Raw genomic sequence first — 21,480 nt, forward strand, 5'->3', positions numbered from 1 at the left:
GTTCGACTCTCGTCGTGGCTTTGCGACGTCTCAACTCCCACCGGCCGGCGCGTCCTAGTTGGTAGTGTTGTTGTTATTGTCGTCGTCGTCGTCGTCGTCGTCAGCTATTGTTACTCCCGTCACGACTACTAACATCGTCATATCTTTTTTCTTCTACTTTTACTTGTACTTCTACCATGTACAATAATATACCGCCGTTTCCAACGACCCGTTATTGTAGTACATGCAGTCTGCTGTCACGAGAGGTGCAAGCTCGCGCTACCGATAGTATACGTGCATATGCATCAGACAGACTTAACGCTGCCGTTCCTGGTACCGGACCACGAGCTATTAACCGAAGGCTTTTATAATAATTGCTCTTGTTGTCGCAATATTGTGGACTCTTCGTGCAGTCGGATTTCCGCGCATACTCGAGACCGAAGTGCTATATCCTCTTCTATTGACTTATCGACTTACTGCGCTGCAATTGGGCTTCTAGAGATTGGATGGTGCGGCAGGTAGCGGTGCTCCTCTCACCTATAAACCATCACAAGGATTCATCTTGGATCTGCTAGCCGCCAGGGACGACTGCGTACCCCCGCTCGTCCCCTCTACGGAGGTTGACGGGCGTGGCCATTTTTGACCATAAGACACCATGTCGTTGTATTCGTCGCCGCCGCCCCTGCACAATGCCGACGACGACAAGCCCACGCTCCTCGTCTGCTGGTGGATCACTCTCTTCTGTGCCACCATCATCCTCTTACGCGTTGCTGGTCGTTTTATCCGGTCCGAGAAGCTTTTTCGGGAGGATAGAACGGTCACTTATGCTGTCATTCCTCTTTTCATTCGCATGGGGCTTGTCCACCTCGTGTTGCTCTGGGGTACTAACAACGCCGAGTTTACCTGGCCATTGACCGAAACAGAGAAAAGACACAAGTCTATCGCGAGTGGGCTTGTCATAGCCAGTCGCATATTGTATACGGCAACGTAAGTTCTATGGTTCCCTTGTTTATACAATACCTCATGTAACCCTCCCGTAATCTTTCAAACCATCATCATAGTGCGATTTTTTTTTTAAAGATATCTTCAAAATGCCTTTGAAGCTAACATAGTGCGACTCAAGGCTCTGGATTCTCAAGCTTGCCATCCTCGATTTCTTTAAACGCACCTCGGCCACATTTTGGAGACGGTCCCATGATATCGCACTGAATATCATGCGTGGTTTATTAGCGTTGACGTTCATAGCTATCCTTGCTGCAATTCTGACTGAATGCCGGCCTTTCAATCACTACTATCAGGTTCTACCTGATCCCGGTGGTCAATGCCGTCAAGGCTACGTCCAGCTCATTACTATGGCCACCTCTAACATCATGACCGACCTTTTCTTAGTCATCTTGCCCGTGCCCATCATCTTGACCAGCTCTATGGGTCCAAAAAAGAAGTTTCAACTCACCTTGTTATTTACACTGAGTTTAGGTCCGGTTGCCACCACTATCTATCGAGTCATCTACGTTTTCCGTACCCATGGCAGCCAACAAACGCGGTCCCTTGTTGCTTCTGTTGAATTACTTTTTGCAACCACAGCGGCGAACGCATTGGTGCTTGGCTCGTTTGTCCGTGATAGAGGCACCAAGAAGATCAAATACAGAGCCGATTCTGTTGCTGGTGATTCACTGGAACGAACACCCTCGAGGCGTCCCACGATCCACAGGCATTGGGGCAGTGATGAAGACTTGGTCCGAGACGTAGGGTTGGGTGTGACCTCGAGGTACCGTGATGAAGAGGAACCGATTTCAAGGTTAGGGCCTGCACCGATGGCTAGTATGAATGATTGGCAATTCGTCCAACCAGAGACAATGAGTGGGCGAAGAGAAAACGCTATTCAACAACAAGATCAAATGACGTCATCTGGCCAGAGCAACTCAACTAATACTCCAAGACGGGTCTCGTTTCTGGATGTAGGAGGTTTATTAGACTCAGAGACGAGCGACACGACTCTACGGAGCACTCGCAACAGTTTCAATTCCAGTCAGGATCCACTTTCGCCGTACCGTACAACTCCATCACCGACTATGATAGCGAGTGGTTCTGGTTTTCGACGAGGCTCGCAAACCCTTTTGCAGGACTTGGGTGGTCTCTTCCACCCGTTTCAGCCGAGACGTACCAGGACACCTAGTGGAGGCGAGCTACAGCCTATTCCACAACACCCCCACGAGCCGGCTTATGAAATGGACGAATATCGTGGTGGTCCGATTCTAGTCGACGCTGGTGGCTTACTCAGATAACACGAAAATTTCATCCTCCCCTGCCGCTTGGCTGATTTATTTACTACCTTACGACACTACTTCTATAATTTTGTCACTGCCGCCATCGGACCTCGACAACTGGTCTCTGGTCTCATGAGATTACGAATTTTATGGCGAAATCTACTGTGAATTGTAACACAAGTTTCATACATCTTATCTTCATTGTGGGCCAAAAAACTTAGCTCGGGTATCGGGCTTCATGCACTGGATTATTTGGTCTTTGTACTGGGAATGGGTCTCATCGGAGTTGTCTTTAGAGACGAAATCGCAACGGCGTCAACGGTTACCGGGTTCAGGACATTGGCAGCGAATAACCTAAAGAGAGGTATTTCGGGATTCCTCTTTGGCAAGGGTCTACGGGGTTTCAGGACAGGCAAGTCATTGGAATACAGCGGAGAGTTGGTTCATGGATGGTGAGAGAGAGTAAGAACGGTTTTGGAAAGAGTACTAAACGAGATGCTGACGCAACACCGCACATCGTTTTCCTCACCTCTTTATTTATATCGCTCCTCACACCCTTGCTCGGCTGCTTAGACCTTGTCGTCGATATGGTGCGACATTTTTTTTTCTACTGGATTTATAGATACCCCCAACTGGTACTTCTTGTTTCTATATTGCGGATGGCGCTGCGGAAACGTGAAGGCTGGCGGTCGACTAATTAGATAGCTTGGTAGCTGTATGACTGACTGATAACGTTCAGAATTAGCCATGAAATAGAAAAAAGACTTCTTCAGACACTTATCTGTGTTGGTAAATTCTAATTCACTCTTCGTAAGTCTTATCAAAATACACTATTTGAGTTCTGGACGCGTCTATCTTGTCTAGCCGTTCTATGGTGCCTGGGCCTTAATTAGTGCTAGATAAGTGAGCTGCCAAGTAATCTTCCGTCGAGATAGGATCTATTTTGCTTACTTAGACTCGTTAATGCTTGATAGACACTTGAAGCGGTTTACCAAAATGGCTTCACACAAGATATAAACCGGCTAGCATCAGCTTCGTTCTATCATTCCTCTCCATGTCCTACAGTCTAGTACAAGTCACCAATCCTTATTGTATGGCAGTGTGATATATTTAGTTCGTATCTGTATCTGTGTCAGCATGCCGGTTATCTGATTCGCAAGTAAAACCGTACATCCGGGACGGAGGTGGTGGGCTAGTGCCTGTGTGCCACGCGTGTCATGTTACTTTGTCAGCGGTGATAGCAGCCATTTCATACTTTTCTCGTCCTTCCTTCTTGCTTTCTTTTACTTTTCTTGCGCTTTGCCTCAATTAAATACCGGCGAATTAGATCCTTTAGTGCAGTAAAGGAGGACGGTGTGCTACGGCACGCATAAGTAGACAGATATCGTCAATTGCTCTATGTCTAGTGTGCTGGATCAGATCCTTAGAGACTTGTAATTCTAGACACCGATGATTTTTGCCACAGGGTGCATACACATTCCCGAAGGATCGATCAATCAATTTCCACTATGTGACTGCCAAATACAGTCAGGGGGCTACGTAATTAGGTCCAAGAAACGAGGTGCATGTTGGCCTGTTCTTTTAATATCTCGATTAGATAGATCAACATAACACCGTCTGCCGAAGCAGCAGAAATCAAGTGTGCCTGTGTCTGAAATTACTTACCAAACACTGGCTTATCTTCTTGTTTTGCTCCTGCTCCTTTGTTCAAGCACCTAATCGCATCTCCGTTAGTGACATATTCCTTCCCATTATGTGGTCCGAGACACATCTGAGGCGGTTTTCCTACAGATAGGAGCTGGGATCGAACCCGCATCGCATAATGTTGGTACCGGACCTTAGGTTCCAATAATAGTTTGTCCTAGATGCTCAGATATCACATATACGCACATATCTCTTTATACGAATCTTAACGATCGAAAGGTTTCTTAATTCCAATGTTCGGTATGTCATTGTGTCGAGAATGTCTCATCATATAGGCATCTTGACATAGTAGTTCGCGCTACTCTGACGAACTAATAGTGTGCAGGGTGCATGTCATGGTAGATGTTCATACCACCGCAGAGGTCGACGTCGCTATCATGACATGATAGCATATGTGAATTGTATCAAGTGGCTCATATAGTAGGCATGAGTTGTGTGTAAGTACAATCTTTGCTTACTCCTCTAAACATAGTCCGCCAGGTGTATGGTCGCGATGAGATGAGCGTAGGCATACCTTCAAAGACCCTATCTACTCAGCTACGGTGACGAGAAACTCTAAATACTAGTGTAGCAGGCAACTATAGCGCCTGTTTGCTTGCTTGTCAAATTGTGTAGATCGTTTGTTTGAAAGGCGATGTCTCGATTACAGCTGTAGTAGAGGTTAGAAACCTCATGCCTTCGAGCCACGTTGACTCCCGTCGACGACATAATAGTGTTAGGAACAAGAGTCATCGTGTGAAAACCCGCTCAAGAGGCTGGAATGTACGTAGAGTATGAATGAGGTATATGTAATACTATAAGGCCCGAGTATATCCCAGGCACTACATGAGTATCAGATAGCCAGCTCTGAATCGGAATCTTGATTTCAACACTTTGCTGAGTTTACCTGTCTCGCCTGTCATATACTACGGTTTTCTTCACGGAGGCGACCAAATTATGTCTTGCAAGAGTGGACACGCTGCAGGCTCCCCGTAGTTAGAACTGTAGAGCGACCGTTTACGGGACCGTCTACATATTCACAACTATGGTTTATCATAGTACCACTTATGCACGCGAGTTAAGGTAGTGGAATGAACGATCTCCTGGCTACTTTTCGCTGTGATCAGTTCCAACGCGATAGAAAGTGTTGCCGGCCGCTTCAAATGTTTCACAACTTTGGCTGCACAAACAATAATGGCCAAGCGGATATTTGAGCAGGAAGTCCCAAGTACATGATTATTGGAATTAAACACACAAAGTTATATCGAGAAGGCTTCATCAGGGTTAAAAGCCAGCAAAGAAGCCGTTCCGAGCTTAACATGCCAAATAAACGCCACCGTACCGTCGAAATATCCATAGTCATCCGCGTAAGACGCCGTACTCTGCAAATGCTTTTCACTTCCACCATCGTTCCTTCAGCTCTAGGGTATTTCCCGCTCTCTCTTATACACATAATCGGTAACTAGCGTAACGTCCGGCCGTTTCACTGTCGCGGATAATCTTGACGACTTGACCGCGTCTCATACCAAAGTATTTGGCAACTGGATCACGCTGGAGGATACGGGGCAGCTGAGTCTCCTTTAGGCGGTATCGCTTGAGCAACGCTGTCTTCTCTTCTCGGCTTAGAATGACGTGACGGGGCACAAGCTCGTGGTGGGTAATGTTGATGAGCAGGTCTTCCTCAAGGAACCACTCGATGCTAGTCCACTGGGCGAATTTGGGGATCTCCTTCTTGGCGGCAGACGAGACGTTACCACTCAGAATCATCATGCCAGTCCTGTAGTGCTCGTGCGAGCAGAACTTGGCGAATTTGCGCATGGCTTCAGCGCCAACACTGGTGTCGTCGTTGAATTCCACCCAGATAGTGCCTACATCTGGTTGCGGTTCGGGGTTATTGGGCGTCGCTGGAGGAGTGAACTTCTTAAGCATCTCGGGGCTTGGCCGGGCAGAAAACTTCATTCTCTCGCGCCTGTAGACAGCCCTAGTCAGTCAAGTCGCCGAGACCTAGTTGGCGAATAGATGCCTCGAGGAAATACGTACGCGACGGTGCCATCTACGCTAGTGTATTGTGTTCTGAATGCATCGAGAGAAATCTTAACCTCTTCTTCCGCTAGTTCGTAGCCCTGGGTCTATCAGCATCTCTACCATTCCTGTATTGGTTCAGTGCTTCGAGCTGAATTCGACATACTCGGTCTTGCACCATTTCGTGGGCGGTTCTCCATGCGCGCCAGGCCTTCACTATGTTCCTCTCGTTCGCCTCCGAGTTCAACTGCTCTGCGTCGGCCATGTTGGCACCGGGTTTCGAGTCCTCAGGGCGGAATATTCTTGGATAAGTCGCGACTATGCGGGGAAATCTGATCAATTCAGGGTCGAGGGGATATGCGTACAGAGAAGAAAGAACGGGAGGTTACGAGCAGCGACAATGACCAAAAAAGACTTGTTCCACCTTCACTCAGCCTTGCTTTGCACGGTCTAAAAAATTCCAGCAGCTTTGCAGGGGGGTCGTCGCGGCTGCTGGGGTTCTCCACTTCACTACACCTACTTACATGTACCTCTAGGTACCTACAGTACCGAGCGAGTACCTACAACCTACAACAGCAGCAGCAGTTCTGGTCAGGGCGCTCGCGGTTTGGGTGGGCCGAACCTTATCCCGCACATTATCCCGCACCTGGCCTCAACGCCTGTACCTCTTTACTTGTGTACTGTACATTTTCAACGCTCTGCTTGGTTCCTACCTACTCAAGTAGAGGTACTACCTAAGGTACTGTTGGTGAATTGGGGTTCAGTGGACTGACCCGTGGGCCCAGGTACACCGGTACATGCCTTCTGTATGTACATATGTAGTACTGGCCAGGTACAGTGGCTCGTTTGATGGTTGCTGCACCCCAATTTTGTGCCAAGGACCGCCATAAAAATTCCATCTGCTGAGCCAAAAACCTTGGTCGGGTGAAGAATATTAGCATTAGTATAATCGATAGCCTCCTGGACCCTGAGATCTGGCCTTCCTGCCTTTCCTCGGGCTGCCGCCGATCATTCTGTCTTGTCTCGCCTTGTCCTCCCTCTTTCCTTGCGCTCTTCCCTTCCCAGGTATATCAGCCATAAGTGGTGTGTAGAGCGCAGCCCACAGTCAACCTGGGTGTCATCCTTTTCCCTCTCGCCTCCTCAGGTATCTAGTAGTATATCATATCTTGTCCGCCTCTCCGTCTACCCAATTGTCAACGCCTCGTCCTCCCAACATGGCCGACACCGCTACCGCCGCCCCCGCGACGACAGACAAGAAGTTCGAGAAACCCCAGAGGCCCAATGCCGAACTCTTCAACGAGCAACTGGCCAAGGCCGAAAAGGAATATCAGGACTCAATGGCCAAATATGTACGTTGTATTGTATTGTATTGTTTAGGCTCAGGCCTAGGCCCGGGCCCGGGCATTGGTGCCTGGCTTTTCTACCACCTGTTGTTAAATACTTACAAATTTGCTTGTAGAACGCTATCAAGGCCAAGGTTGATCTCGCTACCCCCAACAAGAACAAGGATGCTCCGACGCCCACGCAGAAGCGCCGCCAGGAATTAATCGCAGAGGCGAATGAGATCCGCAATAAGCAAGGGGCTGGCAAAACTTCTCGCAACTCCAAGCTCGATCAGATTAAGCGCCTTGATGAACAGTTGCGATCCCGCATTGCCGAACAAAAGAGTGCCCGCGGTAAGGTCGCTTTCAAGAATGTTGAGGAAATTGATCGCAAAATCGAAGCTCTTGACAAGGAAGTGAACAGCGGCATGATGAAACTCGTCGACGAGAAGAAGGCCTTGACTGAGATTTCCAACCTGCGCAAGCAACGCAAGAACTTCGCCCAATTCGATACTTCTCAGAAAGGCATCGATGAATTAAAGGCCAAGATCAAAGAGATCAAGGATAGCATGGATGACCCCGAATCTCGTGCCCTCAGCGAGCGTTACTCCAAAATCCAGGCCGAACTCGATTCTATCAAGGCCGAACAAGATGAGGCGTTTAAGAACCTCAATTCTTTGCGTGATGAACGAAGCAAACTACAAGCCGAACAACAGGAGAAATTCCAGGCTGTGCGCAAGTTGAAGGACGAATACTACGGTGCCAAGAAGGCCTATGGCGAATACGAGCGCGAGGCACGCCAGAAGGTCCGTGAGCGTCAAAAGGCTGAGCGGGAGCGCTTTGAAATGGAGAAGAAGAAAGAACGCGCCCAGAAGATGCTCCAGGAGGCCAGCGACCCAGCTTACCTTGAAGAGATTCGTCGTGCCAATAGCTTGCTCCACTTCTTTGATCCGTCAGCTTTTTCTGCCGAAAAGGGCCCCCTTCTAGCCAACAGTGGTTTAACTGCTCAGGCTTCACGCAAGGTCGACGATTCTGGTTTGAAAGGCACTAAGCTGGCTCGAAAGGAAGACCGCGATGAAGAACTATTTGCCCCCATCAAGAAAGGAAAGAAGGGAGGCAAAAAGTCAGCTGCTACTGAAAAGAGTGGCTTCAACTGCCCACCTTCAGTTATCGACGACTGCAGTTTCTTGGGCATTGATCCCCCCATGAACGCTGCTGATGTTCCAGCTGTCATCGAGAAGGTCAAGGCGAAGGTAGACCACTGGAAGGCTGATCAACAAGCTGAGACGCAACGAGTAGGCTTACCCAGGTCATATTCCTTATTCGCTATACCCTTGCTAACTATCTCTAGAACATTGAGAAGGCGAAGAAGGAGATTGAGAAACTGGAAGCTGAAGAAGCCACAGAGGCCGCTGGAGCTACCAACGGTGCTAACGAAGACAAGCCCAGTACTAAAGTTGAGGCTGTCACGTCGGATCTCAAGGATGCCTCATTAGAGGAGAAGAAAGATTAGGAATCCGACCATTCCTCCCAATCCGATCCCAAATCGAATCAGAAGTCGTGCAACGAGTCTAAGGAGAAACCTACCACAGAACTAGACGACTCCGAAACGACAGACTTTCCTCATGCCACTATGTCGTAGGACAGCCACCACTCGCCAAGAGCTTTTGCACACGTTGCTCATGAGCTTGGTGATCCAAAAGCAGAAGGCGTGTTGTCGGCGAATGCAGGGTCGAGTATATTAGATCTAGGTGTTTCTTGCATATAATTATCGCTGCCGCGGGAGCCCCCTCTTCATTGTCTCAACGTTTATGTCTTCTCTTACCACCTATCCGCAATTCCTGATATATTCTGGCTGCAGTGTAAGCGAGCCTCTCAAGCATTATAGCTATCCCAGCGATTCAGCAGCAAAATAAAATAAAAGGATCTCATTTCAATCTGATTCGTCGTGATCAGCTTATTCCCATCCATCTAATTGGCTATGCCCCTTTCAACTGCCTACCGACCTAGTCAAGTCGGTTATACAGAACCACACGATAATTTGTATGTGGCTAAATGTAGCAATACCTACCTACGTACATACCATCCCCTCAGCTATCTACTTACCTAGGTACGTACGAAACTACCTAGGTATATGTAGGTATTAAGCAATGTGTAATTTCCCGAGCGGGACGGTTCCGCAAATCTCCGGTGTACCTACTGCAGCGTATTGCTCCACGAAAGACATCCGCCTCCATTTGCGTCACACGTGGACGTGGACCGGGGCGGACAGGGACAGAGAGGAGACGTGGAGACCATGAACAACGCGAATTCACGTGTTTCAACTCTAGGGCATTCCTTTCGTGGTAGGTAGGTAGTAATCTTCGGGCACCCGGGGGATTGGAGGTAATAATCCGGGGCGAGGGAGGGGAAGTTCAAGGTTAGGTTCAAGGTTGGGCCGCGCTGCCGCCCTCTCTACCTTATGCTTCCATGAAGTACTATACGTGTAGGCATGGTATGGATGCTTGCTCCCCCCCCTTGTTCCCCATTATACAGCTTGTAATCTTCGCGACGCACACCAAGGCGGTCCCGTGATCTGTTCTGCAGCGTGAATGAGTTGGTACTATGTTACCTCTCCTTAACCCACCTGCATGCATCTGAGTACCTAGGTATCCACGTAGGTAATTATATACAGAAATAGGTAGGTATGTAGGTTGGGAGCCGAGGTACGCACTGTAGCGCACATATATATGTATCTACTGCTGAGGTACCGTATGTGCATGTAGGTATCGTGATATATGGAGCACGAGATGTATCGATGAGAGCGGTGCGTGCCGTTAGGTCTTAGTATCTAGGTTAAGTGGTGAAATACGTCTGGGCCAGCCTTATCTGTGATACAACTTACGTACTGCTGGTAGGCATGTGCACACTTACTTATACCATAGGTAGGTCCACGTATCCAGGGCTTACTTAGTAATCGTCATCTAGCTCAGGTACAGCAAGCGAAATGCCGTTGGTAGTAGGTTTGAAGAGTACGATGGCGCCCGTTTCATGTACTGGTTGCTCGTGGCAGTATGCGGACTGATACATAGGGGTATAGCCATCGTCTATGGATGAATGGTGGATGTCTCCGAGAAGGTTATATGTGTTGGGCTTGCGTGCCTGCGAATACGGCATTTACGTGCTTAAGTGGAATGAAGGATAGATTATGAGGCAGACAGATGAATGAATGGCAAGATAGATCCAGCTGAATAATAGATAGCTACTCAGCCCAATACCTCATCTATCTCGTGAGGAAGGAATACCATAGTCATGATGTGATGCTAGCCGTATTGCGGCACCATTGCCATCAATCATCATCACCATCACCTGATAGTACTCTGTAAGTGTGCAGAGCTTGCTGCGCTCTGCACCGCTTGGTCTGCCCGGTATCCAATGGGTAGATAAGTCGATGGAATACGCAAGCAGGCTAAGTAAGCAGTATATATTGCAGTGTCTTCTTCACGTTCATCCGTGGCCAATCTCTCCGCTACCCGACTTATGGGTGAGGCCACGAGTGGTTTCCCGCCCGGGACTCACATACGCACGTACATACACGCATAACCAGCTAGCGAGTATACAGCAAATACGTACGTGAGTGAGTGAGTAAGTGAGCACGCACGTAGTCAGATGCTGGTGGTGGTGGTGGTGGCGCCGTTCCACTACCTCCAGCCAATCCGCAGGGACAGCTAGACCGAAAAATCGCGACTTGCATACAGTGTCTACTTCGTCTCGCAACGTCCGGGTCCAAATCAATGTAAGGCGGGCTTGGGCATACTATCAACTTGGGCAGAGCTCGTCGGGATACCAAGACGGCGATTTCTCCATCGCGAAGCCAGGGAAGTGAAATTAACATACACGCGAAGACGCGTATGCGCATATGTACGTATGTATGATCAAAGTAGACAGATAGGTCATGGCTCATGTTCTTTTTACCCCTTGCCGATTACTTGACAGAGAGATTCGAAACGTGGAGTCGACTACCGGAATGAATAGGTTTGTAGATATTCTGTTACTCCTATTTCATTAGACTTTGCATACTTACATACGCGTTGTCGAACACTTCTAAATTCTTTCAGTCCTTGGTCTCACGCCTTTGTCCTATCTTTGTCTGTGTCACACTAGATTCCAGTCATGGCTAGCCGAGGTTAGAATTACGACCCAGCTACGTGTGGGTTTGTCATAGATGTGAAGACCATATGATACGCACCATGAGGCAAAGCGCAGGGTTACATACTATGCAATAGTATATACTCTTCCAATACCAACGATCGGAGCATTGGGCATCTGAGAGGACCGGAGGTCACTTGGACTCACGAGCTAGCAAGTCTAGGAGGAGAGTAATTTGATAATTTATTTCTCGTCTACTACACTGTTCGGCCCGCGAAGCCTTGATACCGGTAGACAAACAGTTGGGCAGAGGCGTATTTCATACTCTTCCCCCTGTCTGCAATTCAGTGAGATAAACCATACCTATCTTCAATAGGGTGGGTGTCAACATATCGATCAGTAGCGCAAACCCATTCCTAGCTTAAGCTCATCTGGCCAAGCATAACATAGGTGTATTGGATCTTCCCCAGACACCCTAGCAGCGGCAGCCGTACGCCTCGATTGATTCTGATCATCTCTCTTCAGGTAGAGCATATTACTTCCCCACCTGGGCTGGTATATTCGAAAATGAAACAACTTGGTTGTGATGAGCCTTGCTTTCTTTCGTTCCTCCAATGTCTGAATTAATGCTTTGAAACTCCATACGCCATTACCGCAATCTGAGTGTAACCAAATTCGAAATAGTAGTAAATAGCCGCATCACCGTCTAGACCTAGTGGGATACATGATCCAGCGGCTCACCTTCTGGGCCCTGCAAGTTAGGGCAGTAATTGAAAGAACCCGGGAAAACGGCACCAAAAGATAACGATACCGGCGCTATGCAGAGTAATCATGGACCTAAGCCGAAATTGCCTCTCAGCAAGCTCCTGAATGCATTGTAGAACGTGGTCGTTGACTCATATAGTCGTCGTCTCGTGGTATACCATCCTGTTGTCATCTGAGATATGATGGTAAAAGCTTAGCGGTAGTGTCGCGCGAGAACTGAAACATGAAGGCTTAAAAGTTGCTGTCCAACATTCTTTGAAAACCCCCAAGTGAGGATAAGTTGGTAGGTTCAACTAAACCGCTGAACCGGAAAATGAATAATGTGCTCCACGTTGGAATGGTGCTTTTCAACCGGATGTCTTCAGTCATCCATTCAGTAGCCATAGAAACTTTGAGGTGGCGCCGTCGGCGGCCGGAATCCACCCTGCCGCCTTGTTGACCGCGGGGCGGGTGCCATAGGATTCCCGCTGATAACATGCATGGGGGGGGGAGCAGGCGTTCTTCTTTCGAGAGCTGGGGGTGGCGGCGTCCTTCTACTACGTGCTCTCTCATGTGCACTCCCTGGGGCTACGGTTGAGCTCCGTCTATGCGTCTTCCTCCCATTCATTGCACTTAGTGGCGGATCTTTGACGGCAGGGTCGTCTTCTGCGGGAAGGTTCATCTCGACTAAGCCAAAAAAATACTCTAGTACCTCTGGGTACCGTTGAACACTAGACTGCCAATCTTCGTCGATGCCTCGCTTAAGAGCCGCCTGAGCCGCCTGAAGCTCATTTGGGTGAGGAGGTGAGTGGTAATAGTGATAAGCAGAGGCTGTTAGCCGTTCTACGTGATCGTTATGCGCAGCCTTCCGCCGCTCTGTTAGCAGTCGAAAATACTCGAGTATATAGTCCTGAGCATGTGCCCGAACCCAAGTGCTACTATGTCGTTAGCCTAAGGTAATAATCGGCAAAGCTCTGCCAATATGGATTGTGTTCTGGAAATGGCTCACCGTATCTCAGTGTAAACTGATTCCATCATCCGGAGCTCTGCTTGCTGGACTGCAGCCTCAAGCCCCTTAGCCTCGCAATCACATGAGTGAGTAGCAGGGGCATGGCAGATAGCACAATCCGGGTCCATCCTAATGACGGACTTACGGTGTTTCTCCCTAGTATACATCTTAGCGGCGTGAAGCCGGAGGCTGTGGAGGCGAGGACGGCCGGTGTGTGAGGAAGGTACACATAAGGGATAGTAGAATTATGATGTGCTATTTTTACCACGTATCCATAGGTGACCCGAAAGGGTCCATGGAGCGAGAAGGGGAAAAGAAAATCAGAAGTAAGCAGAATGGAGACTGACCTGTATTATGAAGAGAAAGGCCAGCAACAACACAGTAGCAGCAGATAGACACTACCTGGACAGTAGTGGGAGCGTTGCAGCGAACCGCGTGGTGGCAGGAGGGGGGAGTTGGACAAGAGGTGTTCAGTCTGTGGCTAGCTCGCGATTGTCATGCAGGAAACAGAGTTGACCGCCCGGTCGAATGCGGCGAAAGGGCAAAAAGAGGGCAGCAAATAAGGAGAGGGAAGAGCAGGTTTGGGGCCCGATATGGCCGGTATCACGGGAGCCGAACAGCACGATGGCTCTATGGGAGTGTGGGGTATCGAGACAACCACGACACACAGTACGGAACAAGCCAAGATCGGAGAGAAGGGAGGAAGGCAAAGGAAAAGGAGCGCGCGGGAGGACAGGCTGACAGGCTCACTGGCTCACTGGCTTATTGGCTGAGCGGACTATACTAGGTAGCTGGCTGACTGGCTGGCCAGACTAAATGCCTGACGAGTGAGTAGGTAGTCGAGGCTAGCGGAGTGCCAGAATGGTGGTATTGGTAGTATTGCAAGAGAAAAGTCGTACCAATAGTAGTAGTGTAGCGAGAGAGCCAGAGAGCGAGTGGTGGTGGTGGTGGTGGTGCAGAGACGGGAGACACAATAGAAGACCAATTGACAAGAGTAAGAGAATCAGCAGAGGTTGCAAGTGTAACAGCCCAGCGAAGCCCGAGGGACCAGCAAGGACCAGCGAGAACCAGAGCGGACGGACGACAGAGGACCAGAGGTCTGTCCACGTCCGAACGGGAGTTAAAAATTTGGCTGTCGTGGCTCGAATGGGCGGCTGGATTATTGCTAGTATGCAGAGTGCATGAGAGTAACCCAATCGAGCGTTCGCAGATCCGCCGACATTGCTGCACACCCCAGATCTTGATCAAGCTGTTGGTGAGGGGGGGCGGGAGACGAACCGGGGGCACGCAATAGCAAGTAGCGTGAGGGCTTGGAGACAACTTGGAGAGAAGCTCCAAGGCTCTGTCTAGACATGGGCGGCGAAACGAATAGATAAGACGGGATAGGGAGATGGAGATGGAGGTTAGGTCAATGGCCAGCACCAAGAGCAAGGAGGGGATTGTGAGGATATGTAGGTATTAGGAATATCTGGTGTCCTTTTTCGTCGCCGTCTCTGTCCGTCTCTGTTCGCCTTCTCCTCTCTTTTCCCCCCTTGCCCCTACATTCTGTAAGTACAGTAAGACTTGGGAGCGGTTGACAACAAGAGAGGGACCAGAGGGGCAAGAGAGCCAATTGAAACTCGATCATGACGGCGTTAGATACTAGAGAAACACCTGAGGTACCTACTACTGCATTGTACCACTGGAATACCGTAACATGTTGAACTGCTTCCCCAAGTCCAACCCTACACGGACCATGGCTAGACGGATGGATGGCTAGAGCGTGCTGGCTGTAGGCATGTCGACACTGATCTAACCCGCCTCGTAGTATACTCTGTGAATGTCTCGAACATGGATGGATAGTGAAGGAAGGAAGTAAACGGATAGAAACGGACTACCTAACCCAAAGATAGATAAGACAGCCTCGATATCCGCGAAGACGATTGGACATGTCTAGCCTCACTGCAGTATATCCATGATACTAGTAGTACAGTACATGCTGCTAACGTACATTAGGTACCTACATATGTAGTACCTAGCTATTGCACTATGCTACTGGACCACTGGCAGTAGGTACAAAGACCATCCCACGCCATGCATCACGTCCTGTAGCGTTTCTTGGTGCTAAGCACCTGGACCTCTCTCGTCTGGCGTTTATCGTGCTGCTGTACACCGCCTTTGTTGATTTGGTGACCACCGGTGATGACATCGGCGGTCTGTCGCTTACATAAGGCATCTCTATACTTCCCTACTACGAAGTATGTACATGTAGGTAGGTCCATACCGACTGTGTACATGTTCATACTTATGTAAGTAGTATTGTAGGTACTTGAGTAGGTGGTTAACCGAGATGTGGGCGGCTAATTGGGCCAATCGGCACTCTCCAAACTACATATGTATCTAGCCATAGCATGGGAAGAGACGTAGGTACCGCAGTTGTGAGAACACCGACATGCTTTGAGGCAACATGGCAATCATGTCTGGTACGGTAGATCCGGATAATCAACTCAATTGTCAGCAGAGCTCCCTAATCAATCCGTCAGTATTGAAGCATACCTAAGTACATCGCACCAGTTCAGCACCGTCTCAGAACCAGTTCTCCCCGAAGCAGCTAAGAGTGGTTTTGGTTTTGATGTGTTGTCACAAATTACCCACCTTGCAATATTCCTTGTCCCTGGTCTTGCTGGTCTCCCTGGATAACCCCTGCCCCTTCCAACCCCTTGTTCCCGGCTCGCTACCGACGCTAATATTCTCTTGGAATCGTGATAGTTGGCGATAAGCTTGCCGAAAATGGGGTTTTTTCTCTATCTTATCGGCCTTCGCTCGAAAATCCTAGCAAGGCGCCTATACTTACAGTACCTAGGTAGTATCCGGTGTAGGTAGGTAGGTCATATTCACAAGCTCAACTTGGTAATCCATTGCTCAGTACCTGCATATCTAATAAGATGAGAATTGATAGCTAAGCGTCAATCGAAAAGAAGGGCAGACTGAACCCTCAACCCAATCAGAGCCCTTCGAGATGCCTCCGAGATGCCCCTCAGCTTCGGCCGTCTTTCTTCCATTCCTTTACCCGGCTTTATTCCGCTCTCTGCCCCGCGTGCCTAGAGCTGGTCTGTCAACCTCGACACCAGCATCCACCTCTGCCACCGAGGATAGCAGCGACGGCCCCGAGAGCCTAACGACGAATAACACGATCCCTATTTCACGTCTGAACCCTTCTCCAGATGACTATGCCATCTCGAGCTTCGCCGATAAGGCCAAGATCACCATTCTAGCTGGTGGGGGTGGTCATGGCTGCATTTCGTTTCTCCGCGAGGCATTCTTAGCCAATGGGCCTGCCAATGGCGGCGATGGCGGACATGGTGGCAATATATACATACAAGCTGTCCAGGGCGAGAACTCGCTGCACAAGCTGGCTCGTCGCCGCATCATCCGTGCTGGCCGTGGCAAGACAGGGCAAGGCAGCAATCGCGGTGGCGCCCGAGGCGAGGACGTCATTATCCAGGTCCCCATCGGCACCGTCGTCCGGGAGATCGATAGGATAGACCCGATGGTTGAAGAGAACATCCTATATCATCAGGCGAGGGAGAAGGAACGCGAGTATGAGAAGCTGGTTAGGGAAGCCGAAGCCGCAGCTCGGGTTAGTGAGGAAACTGGTCTTGGCGAAAGCGAGGCCCTGCGACTGAACATCGACCTACCTGAACCACCCGAACATCCGAACGCGCATAAATTCGTTCTGTACCCAGGTATGTCATCTGGCGAGCGTCGTAACTTATCACTTCCCCGGCTACCGATGCGAGAACGTCTATTCGCTCAGCCTGATTCCCCTATTCACCTTGACCTTTCTATTGCGTCTCCTCGTCCAATTCTATTAGCAGCAGGGGGCCTCGGTGGTTTGGGGAACCCGCACTTCGTCTCCAAAGATCGGCCTCGTCCTCTATTTGCAACTAAGGGCGAAAGGGCCATACGCATGCAACTAGACCTAGAGCTCAAATTACTCGCAGATCTGGGTTTTGTCGGTCTTCCAAATGCTGGCAAGAGTACCCTGCTACGTGCCCTGACACGTAGTCGTGCACGCGTTGGCAATTGGGCCTTCACGACGCTTCAACCTAATATTGGCACTGTGGTGCTTGATAATCACAAGGGACGCCCCATTGTGAAGCCCAAACCAGCCGTGGGCTCTTCTCCTTCGCACTCTGTTATTCACGATGCTACCTTCGGGTCCGTTGTTGTGTCACAGCAACCCGGCCAGATACAGATAGGGGAGGCTCCGGAACCCCGTAAACGTTTCACCATTGCGGATATTCCTGGGCTTATTGAGGGCGCACATCTGGACCGCGGTCTCGGTATTGAATTTCTGCGTCATGTCGAGCGGGCAGGCGTTCTTGCCTTCGTCATTGATCTCAACGCAGGCAACGCAGTCAAGGCACTCAAGTCCCTATGGACAGAAGTCGGTCTGTATGCGCGCATGCGTGAGGACGAAGAAAGGGAGCGAGAAACAAGTGAACGGATTGATTGGCAAGGCGATGGAGCCAATTTGGCGAGAGGTCGCATGGTAGTGGCAGACTTGCCGGAGCCGGTCACTCAACCAACAGGCTTACACATTGCTTCCAAACCATGGTTTGTCATTGCCACCAAGAGTGACTTGCCCGAAACTGAAGAGAACTTCAATAAATTGAAGACATACCTGGACGCTGTTACAGATGGTAAAGAACCTCACCCAAGCAATGTTGAGCATGCTTGGACAGAGGATTGTGTTGCGATCCCAGTGAGTGCCATACACGGACAAGGCGTTGACAGGATAATACATTGGACATTGGGACTCTTAGACAATTAGTATCGGTCACGGTGTGTAAATTATATATAGATATGATAATATAAGGCACTTCCAAATCCTTCACATGGCTTGAAAGTATTGTCAGACTAATCAACGCAGTGCGTCTCTTCAACCGCTCATGTATGCTGTTCCACATCACAGGTATAGCCATGCCCACGTTGCAGATTCACGTCCGTAGCTGTATGGATTGCTTTCATCCATATAACCCATAAGCTCTAGGTCTCAAGTAGGCAGTAGCCATTCGGAATATATTCAGGCCACCGTCGCTATTCCCCTAGTGGTAGAGATGTGACTGCCTATGAGACCCGAACACTCCTTCTTTCTTTCCTCATGATTCGCCACGCCCCATACTTCTACTCATATCTGGGCAGGTACACTCTACACGCGCCAGAATTCCGATTTGTAAATCAACCTCACAGATCCAAATCTTTCCCTCTCCTCTTCCCTTCTTTTTCCTTCCACAATCAAAGCTTGGCTGGTCTCACCACCTTTCACTAATCCAACTTTTTGCACTATATCACAAAAGAACACTTTTGGATTTTATATTTCACGCATCGGCTTCACGACAAAGTTTAAAAGTATGGCTGCAAAAGTAGAAGAGCAGCCGGGTTACGGCAACCTCTCCATCCCAGCTAGAATTGATAAGCTGCGTGAGCTCATCGGCACAAGAGTCGCGCTGCCTCAGGTATGTCTAAATCGCATTTTTCCTTTCTTCACCTAGCAGTAATACTAAGGCCAAACTTGTAGCTAGTCATTGTTGGGAAGCAGTCTTCAGGCAAAAGCTCAGTTATTGAGAGCCTGACTGGAGTTCCGAGGCTTCCCACCCGCCACGTAACGCAAATTAGCTGCCGTCGTCAAGCAGAGAAGATGGTTTCTGTCTCCATTATAGTCAACCCGGAGGCTGCGGCCGAATCCCGTGCTAGCGTAGAAGACTTCCATCGTACTTTCACTGATCTCTCTTTGGATAGCCTCACTAAGCTCTGCAGAGAGGTCAGTATCATACTCCGTCGGCCGATGGAGGCATTATTAACTAGACTAGGTCGATGATATAATGAGTATTGGTGGTGGCGGGAATACTACTGACCCCGACGACCCCGATGACCCCCCGCTGCCCGATTTCAGTGAGCATGTTCTCAAGATCGAGAAGCTAGGGCCGGATGTAAGTTTTTATATTACTTCTCGGTTAGCTTATATATTCAGCATTCTCTTCTGACTTATCACAGGAAGATGACTTGACTGTGGTGGATATTCCTGACATATCTCGGCAGGAGGTTCTAGGTTAGCATGAATTACCACATCCCTATAAAAAGAATTTCTGACGCATCATAGGCATTATTGGAATCGAAGACTCTCCACCGGGGTTGAAGATGGTCAAGAAATACAGTGAGATTCTCTTCTGGCCTTTTTAGATTGATTGATTAGAATAAAGTGGGCTAATTATACATGGTGTAGTCCAAGATTCCCGGACAATGTCAGTCATATATTTTTACTAATCAGGGACATAGGGGTTGGGGCTAACTATCTGCGTAGTATCTTAGCCATTATGCCTAGCAATATTGATCCTGCTAAACAGGCGGTCCTGAAATTGGCACAACATGTCGACCCCACCATGACCAGAACCATGGCAATCCTTACGAACCCCGAGTTAGCCACTCAGGAGATGACCCAGCAACTCATCATTAACTACGTTTTGGGTGAACGAGGTGATCTTGCACTCGGATACTACATTGTGAAAACCCGAGGACCAGACGAGGTTGACATGACGCTGGAGCAGTCACAAGCCCAGGAACGTATGTTCTTTGCTAATGCTCCATGGTCTGCTCTCGCCTATACTGGTAGGGTAGGAATTGACCGCCTCAAGCAGCGTGTCCAAGAACTCTTGATCGATCTATTCAAAAGAAATTTTCACCAGCTTAAATCAGAAATCAACAAGAAGATTTCCATTCTCAAAGCAATACACAACAAGTTGGGGCCTCCCAGAAACGATCCGCACACCCAACGTGCGTATCTTATCCAAACGAGTGAAGCGTTTCAATCTCTATGTAGAGACGCACTAAACTATCACTATAGTCGTCACAAGATTTTCGAGCGCCATGATCTCAGGTTAATTACTCGTGTTATCGACACTGTTGGGTGCTATGCGCTGGAGATGGAAATATACGGACACACGCGAGCATTTCAAAGCGACCGCAGAGTCTGGCAGTGGAAGAATAACGCTAAAAGGCTAATTGAAGGTCCTACCCCTGCCAAAGAAGAAACATTAGAAGAAACCTGGGAGCGACTGAACTGGATCAGAAAAGGAGATGTATATGACCCTTCCCTTGTTGGAGAACAAGCAATTTGGTTCAAGAAAGATGCACAGGATCCTTCTCCTGCTGGAAAATCGGCGCGAAAAGACTGTACGGAGGAGTGTGAGAAGAAGATAGGAGAGGCAAACCCTCTTCCTATACCTGAAAGGACAGTACACAACGATGGTACAGAGGAGGGTGACAAAAAAAACGGAGAAGCAAGTGCTCTTGTTGTGCTGGAGAAACCAACACCAAATAATGGTACAGAGGAGAGTGACAAAAGTAAAGGAGACGAAGCCGCCTCTTTTTCATCTGAAGAATTGATAGATCATCATAGGATCGATTATGCTGAAGCTGTGCGCAAATATCCCGAGTTAAAGGAATTGCAGGGGGCCGGGGAATTTTTGAGCTCAAGTTTGAACCAAGACAAAGTAATTAAAGTCCAACTCAGACAAAAGTATTTGAAAGGCATAATGGAGTACATCCAGGAGATGTACTACTTAAGCCACGGACAAAATGACAATCGTGTAAGTTGCCTCCTGAAAATTCCATGGCTGCCACTGACTTACATTGTACAGCTTGACAAAGGCTTCCTTGCCACGTTGTTCTGTGACCAATCGACGTATTAGGAACACATTACACTGGGTCACATGTTTATCACGATATACCATGTTCACCACTTCATCTCGGAAGCCGTCAAGGCAGTCTTTCTCGACTCAGGAGTACGTGAAAGACTATGGGGTGGATACCTCCTTGAAGAGTTGATCAAATCCTACCGCAGAGCAAACGACCAGGCAATGTTTCTACTCCGTATCGAACGTGAGGGGCCAATGCTGACTCTCGGGAACTTCGGCGCACTTAAACAGAATCTCCAGGAGCTACGAACTGATAAAAGCATGCATGGGCTACAGAATATACCCATACAAGATAGTATGACCGAGACGATTGAACATGCATACGAAGTGCTTTTAAACTATTACAACGTCGCACGCGAGCGCTTTGTTGATGGAGTCTACCTGCAAGCTGTGAATTACCATCTGCTCGAAGGAGAAACAAGCCCGCTCAAGGTTTTCAGCGCCGAGATGATCGCGAATCTCGATGACGAGCAGCTGGAGATAATTGCTGCTGAGGACTCAGTGGCGAAGCAGAAGCGAGCGCAGCTTGTTCAGAATATCAGAAATTTTACGAAGGCTCTCAAGATTTTGGAAGGCTCTGAGTAATA

General features: G+C 48.9%; 6 protein-coding genes across 6 annotated transcripts; 4 read left to right on the forward strand and 2 right to left on the reverse strand.

Moving 5' to 3' along the window:
• The first annotated feature begins 492 nt into the window (after nucleotides 1-492).
• F5B22DRAFT_357728 (GPCR protein, PTH11-type) lies at nucleotides 493-2,480 on the forward strand. The gene is made up of 2 exons (XM_047971033.1): nucleotides 493-966; nucleotides 1,103-2,480. The coding sequence occupies exons 1-2, from the start codon at nucleotides 635-637 to the stop codon at nucleotides 2,262-2,264; spliced, it is 1,494 nt and encodes a 497-aa protein (XP_047828223.1). The 5' UTR covers nucleotides 493-634; the 3' UTR covers nucleotides 2,265-2,480.
• A 2,251-nt stretch (nucleotides 2,481-4,731) lies between these two features.
• On the reverse strand, nucleotides 4,732-6,401 carry F5B22DRAFT_617264 (RNA polymerase). Its single transcript, XM_047975619.1, has 3 exons — nucleotides 6,118-6,401; nucleotides 5,970-6,052; nucleotides 4,732-5,898 (listed from the first exon to the last, which is right to left on the reverse strand). Exons 1-3 carry the CDS (start codon nucleotides 6,214-6,216, stop codon nucleotides 5,373-5,375), a joined length of 708 nt encoding a protein of 235 aa, XP_047828224.1. The 5' UTR covers nucleotides 6,217-6,401; the 3' UTR covers nucleotides 4,732-5,372.
• A 1,199-nt stretch (nucleotides 6,402-7,600) lies between these two features.
• Nucleotides 7,601-9,268, forward strand: F5B22DRAFT_357782 (uncharacterized protein). Its single transcript, XM_047971035.1, has 2 exons — nucleotides 7,601-8,568; nucleotides 8,625-9,268. The coding sequence occupies exons 1-2, from the start codon at nucleotides 7,702-7,704 to the stop codon at nucleotides 8,784-8,786; spliced, it is 1,029 nt and encodes a 342-aa protein (XP_047828225.1). The 5' UTR covers nucleotides 7,601-7,701; the 3' UTR covers nucleotides 8,787-9,268.
• Nucleotides 9,269-11,877: 2,609 nt separating this feature from the next.
• F5B22DRAFT_357773 (uncharacterized protein) lies at nucleotides 11,878-13,414 on the reverse strand. Its single transcript, XM_047971034.1, has 2 exons — nucleotides 13,155-13,414; nucleotides 11,878-13,080 (listed from the first exon to the last, which is right to left on the reverse strand). The coding sequence occupies exons 1-2, from the start codon at nucleotides 13,319-13,321 to the stop codon at nucleotides 12,540-12,542; spliced, it is 708 nt and encodes a 235-aa protein (XP_047828226.1). The 5' UTR covers nucleotides 13,322-13,414; the 3' UTR covers nucleotides 11,878-12,539.
• A 2,589-nt stretch (nucleotides 13,415-16,003) lies between these two features.
• Nucleotides 16,004-18,033, forward strand: F5B22DRAFT_617273 (P-loop containing nucleoside triphosphate hydrolase protein). The gene has a single exon (XM_047975620.1). It carries the CDS (start codon nucleotides 16,153-16,155, stop codon nucleotides 17,968-17,970), a length of 1,818 nt encoding a protein of 605 aa, XP_047828227.1. The 5' UTR covers nucleotides 16,004-16,152; the 3' UTR covers nucleotides 17,971-18,033.
• Nucleotides 18,034-18,550: 517 nt separating this feature from the next.
• Nucleotides 18,551-21,478, forward strand: F5B22DRAFT_649100 (P-loop containing nucleoside triphosphate hydrolase protein; the record flags this gene model as incomplete). The annotated part of the gene is made up of 8 exons (XM_047979123.1): nucleotides 18,551-18,655; nucleotides 18,718-18,960; nucleotides 19,010-19,129; nucleotides 19,194-19,248; nucleotides 19,300-19,353; nucleotides 19,423-19,441; nucleotides 19,501-20,785; nucleotides 20,888-21,478. 8 exons carry the CDS (start codon nucleotides 18,551-18,553, stop codon nucleotides 21,476-21,478), a joined length of 2,472 nt encoding a protein of 823 aa, XP_047828228.1.
• Nucleotides 21,479-21,480: the final 2 nt, after the last annotated feature.

This window comes from Xylaria bambusicola (assembly GCF_022495145.1).
Source record: "Xylaria bambusicola strain CBS 139988 unplaced genomic scaffold F5B22scaffold_40, whole genome shotgun sequence".
NCBI lineage: Eukaryota > Fungi > Ascomycota > Sordariomycetes > Xylariales > Xylariaceae > Xylaria > Xylaria bambusicola.